General features: G+C 40.2%; 1 protein-coding gene across 1 annotated transcript in view; it reads left to right on the top strand.

The window, feature by feature from the left end:
* The first annotated feature begins 234 nt into the window (after positions 1 to 234).
* LOC110443597 (annexin A13-like) overlaps positions 235 to 4,677 on the top strand; it is a 13,203-nt gene continuing 8,760 nt past the window's right edge. The window contains exons 1-4 of the mRNA XM_021487901.1: positions 235 to 338; positions 2,819 to 2,894; positions 3,326 to 3,420; positions 3,718 to 3,831. Coding sequence (XP_021343576.1) covers positions 333 to 338; positions 2,819 to 2,894; positions 3,326 to 3,420; positions 3,718 to 3,831 — 291 coding nt within the window. The 5' untranslated portion in view covers positions 235 to 332. The remainder of the gene's footprint in view (positions 339 to 2,818; positions 2,895 to 3,325; positions 3,421 to 3,717; positions 3,832 to 4,677) is intronic.

Below are 4,677 nucleotides of genomic sequence, written 5' to 3'. Positions count from 1 at the left end.
TGTCCATGCCCCCTATATATATAGTCAATCCACCTACACACAAACTAACATGCATGTCACAGAGTTCCAGATACATATGGATGAATAATTAATTTCCAGCTGTTGTATATATTACATACATAAAGCCCTCATGTGGTTGCGTTGTCACGTGATTTGGGAAAATGCCTGGAGTGACGTCAAATACACCTGCAGCAAAAGCGGAAAAAAATATGAATGAGAAGAAGGTATGTGAGTCAGTCGTCACGTGACTATACTTACCTGCCATCACACACCTAGTTCCCGACAGGTAAAAGAGGTAGTTACATTACACAGACAGCACCAGACCAGTAAACATGCCGGTAAGTCATTTTCTTTTATACATCTGTACCCCTCTTGTTTATAATTAATATAACCGTATATTTTCCTACCTAGACGGGAAAAAATGATAAAATCGAGGTTTATTTGAAAGATATATGCATCGTTACATGGGAGCGAGCTATGTCGTCACACACAGGTAAATCCTGTAGGGCTAGTGGGCGGGGTCTTTTAGCTATGTGTAACTTTTTTTTATTACCTGTGGAAAGCAAGATGCTATACGACTTCTTGTGCTAAATGTTCATCTGTTTCATGAGTTATGGAGGTGGGAAAATAATTTAACATTTAGTCTTTATGAATGATGTTTCGTAAAATTATAACATCACAGTAAAATTTATAATCGATAAATGCAATGTCTGCAATACATGGCTACATGGAAATGTGTGTAAAATTGAAGGTATCCGCGGTTATATTGCTTATTTCTGTAGCTACATACCGTAAAGTGTATGTCCGTGTGTAGTACACAGCCACGTTTACAATACACACTTATGTGTAGCCGTAAGAAAATATCTATACGGTCCGGAGAGTGACCAGCCCATGATTGATAGCTTGTGTATTCTGACCTGTGGGTATTTACCTGTCTAATCAAATTCCGTGCTGTCAGTAAGTCACCTGAAATCACAGGGGCTTGGTCGCATACCTCGACATTGGTCACATTACGCCTATGTGTCCAGAGTTCAAGATTGGGGAGAGGGAGGAGGGGCGCCAATCACTTTTTTTATTCAAAGTTTCATAAAAATATCGAGACATAGCATCTGTATACCTTTGTATTGTGATACCGGCCGCGCCATCACGTGGTACACCTACAGATAAGAAATGTAATAATACTCTATGTATTATGTTCGCCTCTACACACGTATAATGCTTTTGAGCGTCTCTGGACAAACACGACAAGTAAATAGCGGATCGTGTATCCCCCGACTACACCAACAAAATAACAGTCTTACTTATGTAGCTAAGTATCGTCACGGCCGACTGAGAACGAATAGTACACCTTCTGTTACTAAGTGAACCACTGTCATTGACATACTGAATATATTACTTACTAGTGTACAGGTATACATTGATGCTTGCTGTCTATGTACCGAGTCCAGCGTAGTATGACGGTAATATTAAACATACATTTGACAAACTTATGTAGATGACGTGTTTTATGATTTAGAAACGTTAGTCTATAAAAAATAACAAAGTACAAGGCCCGGATACTGATACACATACATACAAATAATCGACGGTGATATTTTCATTGGCGCTTTTAGCATGTCTTAGATATACTGAATTAAATTAGACACTCTCACTCTTCTAAAATTTCCATTCACTTTCATTTAAAGGCATATTCAATATTCCATTTACAATCGTAAAAAAACACTTCGTCTTGATCTTCACTCGATCCATACCCAGATTCGCACCCGATCCAAGCCGAAATCAAATCAGCCCAATCTCTACCCAGAGTTGTCGTTCCTTTTCAATCACACACACAAAGGGAGTGCAAGGACCGTAACTCTGCGTGGAGATTGACATCAGCCGACATTCGGCGAGTGGGTAAGCCGATTGCAATTGCGGTTTTCATTTATCCGGCAATTTAATCGGAACCGTCGACGCTTTCCGTAAACGAGCAATGAGAGTTCAGACCCTTTTCTAATTCCCGTTTTGTGTGAAGTATTGCTCCTTAACTTCTGAACATAATATGGAAACTTAGAAAAATACATATCAATCTTTCTCTAAGATCAGAGTACAGTGCCGCCGGAATACACGGTTCACCCACTCGTATGCCTTTCGTTACGCACAAGAAAACACAAATCTCGACTGAAAACAAATTGTTACATTTCGCCTGGCAGAAATTATTGAATATCGCAAGACTTGTCTCGCCATAGCTATGGACTTGAAAGCAAGTAGAAGGCCACATTGGATATCATTGCTACCAGGTTTAGGAGCTCTGTTTTCAATGTTTTATTTTACAATTTAACGTGCACAGAGTCTATCAATACGTCAAAACAACAGTAATATCACTAAAACATCTGTTCGAAAAAATGTGTCGACGATGCTGTAGTGCAAGCTGGCGGGGTATTTTTTTGGGATGTTAACTTTCTGAAGCCAAAAAAAAAAAAAGGATGCGTGGCTTTGTATCAGTCGAACGTTTCATGATTGTGAAAACTGAACTTTGACACGTTTATCGATTTAATAGTATTTTTGCGAAAAGTGATCCGATTTGAGTCCTCCCTCCTTTCTGTCATGTAAGTGTTGTCAGGGAATTATGTGGTTTTATGGGTTGATTCTCCCAAAACTGTAGTAAAACGTTGTTGTTGGGTGTTTTTGTGAGGTATCGAGGGACTCTTTCTTTCACTCTGGGTACCGTTATTTTTTTTTTCGCTCAAAGTACCGTAAATATTTCTTTCTTTCACTCAGGGTGTATGTTATTTCTTTACATTAGTGTACCGTTAACAGTTTATTTTCTCTTCCATAGGGAACCGTATTCGCAAATGAAGACTTTGATGCAGACGCAGCTGCCGGGAAGCTTAGGGACGCAATGAAAGGCCTAGGTATTGTATATATACTTAATTTGGGTAGTTCGTAATTTTGAATGTTAACTTTCTTTTTGTTTTACAACAATTATGAAATAAGTTATTGCAAGTTATATGTATCATTCTCGTTGACCCGGATTGATGAACCGGAGTACCCGGAGAAAATCCACTTGGTCGACCTGGGAATCAAACCCCGAATGTCTTGGTGGAAAGCGAGTGCGCTATCCACTGAGCCACCCGACCACCATCGAGTTCATAATTTAATTAATGTTAAGACAAATTGAAACTAGGGGTGATGCCCCGGGTGGGGTTGGGGATCTATGGGCGAATTTTAACATCAAATATCCGTGAGGGCAAAAGCCCCCCACTCCCCCATCTGCAGGTAACGGTCATGCTCTAGTGTCTGCCAATTCTCATCTGCTCCGTGTCTGTGACACATGTCTTTACAGGTACCACAGAGACAGACATTATTGAGGTACTGGACAGCCATAACAACGAACAGCGTCAAGAGATAGCAACAGCTTTCAAACAGTCCTACGGCCTGGTAAGTTTATCAACACCTGAGTCTTCACTCTTTGAAACTCAGTCTCTCTTAGTTTCACTTAGAAACTGTCCCGGAGATGGGATATTTGATTAACTACCGAGGGTAAGTGATGCATATGATCACCGCCCCAACCCCAACCCCAACCCCCTACTGCATCTTAACCCAAGGGGTGACATGTGTACTTTATTGTCTAATCCGAGGGCCATCCTCGATACTCCAGAGGGTATGTTCACTTACGCTCTCTCGGAACATAGGGCGTACGTGAGTATATACTTATGGTCTTATACTATGTTGTAGGATCTGATTGATGAGCTCAAGTCGGAACTGAGGAGTGACTTCGAAAACACCGTGATTGCGCTGATGACACCTCCACGTCTGTACGATGCACGAGAGCTAAACAGGGCTATCAAGGTAAAAACTGATTAAAATTGAGCTCATAGAGGCTATCACGGCAAAGACTGATTGAAATAGATGAAAAAGGAGCTTTCATGTAAATATCGATTGAAGAACAGCCTCGTTCGGTTATCGTGGGTACATTTTCTATACTTAAAAAAGACTTTCATGGTCAGCACTGGTCAAAACAGAGCTCAAAACATGGTAACATGGTAACTGGGTAAAATGGAGGTCAATACAATTATGAGTGTAACATGGCGATGGACATATTTATCAGGGTAACATGAAGCGCAACATACTAACTAGGGTAACATGGAGGTTATCATATCTATCAGGGTAACACGGAGGTTATCATATCTATCAGGGTAACACGGAGGTTATCATATCTATCAGGGTAACATGGAGGTTATCATATCTATCAGGGTAACATGGAGGTTATCATATCTATCAGGGTAACATGGAGGTTATCATATCTATCAGGGTAACATGGAGGTTATCATATCTATCAGGGTAACATGGAGGTTATCATATATATCAGGGTAACATGGAGGTTATCATATCTATCAGGGTAACATGGAAGTTATCATATCTATCAGGGTAACATGGAGGTTATACTATCTATCCGGGTAACATGGAGGTTATCATATCTATCAGGGTAACATAGAGGTTATCATATCTATCAGGGTAACATGGAGGTTATCATATCTATCACGGTAACATGGAGGTTATCATATCTATCAGGATAACATTGCACTGGCCAAATTTACGAGAGTAACATACAGCTCAACATATCTATCGGGGTAACATGGAGGTTATCATATCTATCAGGGTAACATGGAGGTTATCATATCTATCAGGGTAACA

The sequence above is a fragment of the Mizuhopecten yessoensis genome, unplaced genomic scaffold (genome assembly GCF_002113885.1).
Source record: "Mizuhopecten yessoensis strain PY_sf001 unplaced genomic scaffold, ASM211388v2 scaffold716353, whole genome shotgun sequence".
NCBI classification, from domain to species: domain Eukaryota; kingdom Metazoa; phylum Mollusca; class Bivalvia; order Pectinida; family Pectinidae; genus Mizuhopecten; species Mizuhopecten yessoensis.
Note: the sequence above shows the minus strand (reverse complement) of the source record. Positions and strands in the feature narration are given on the sequence as shown.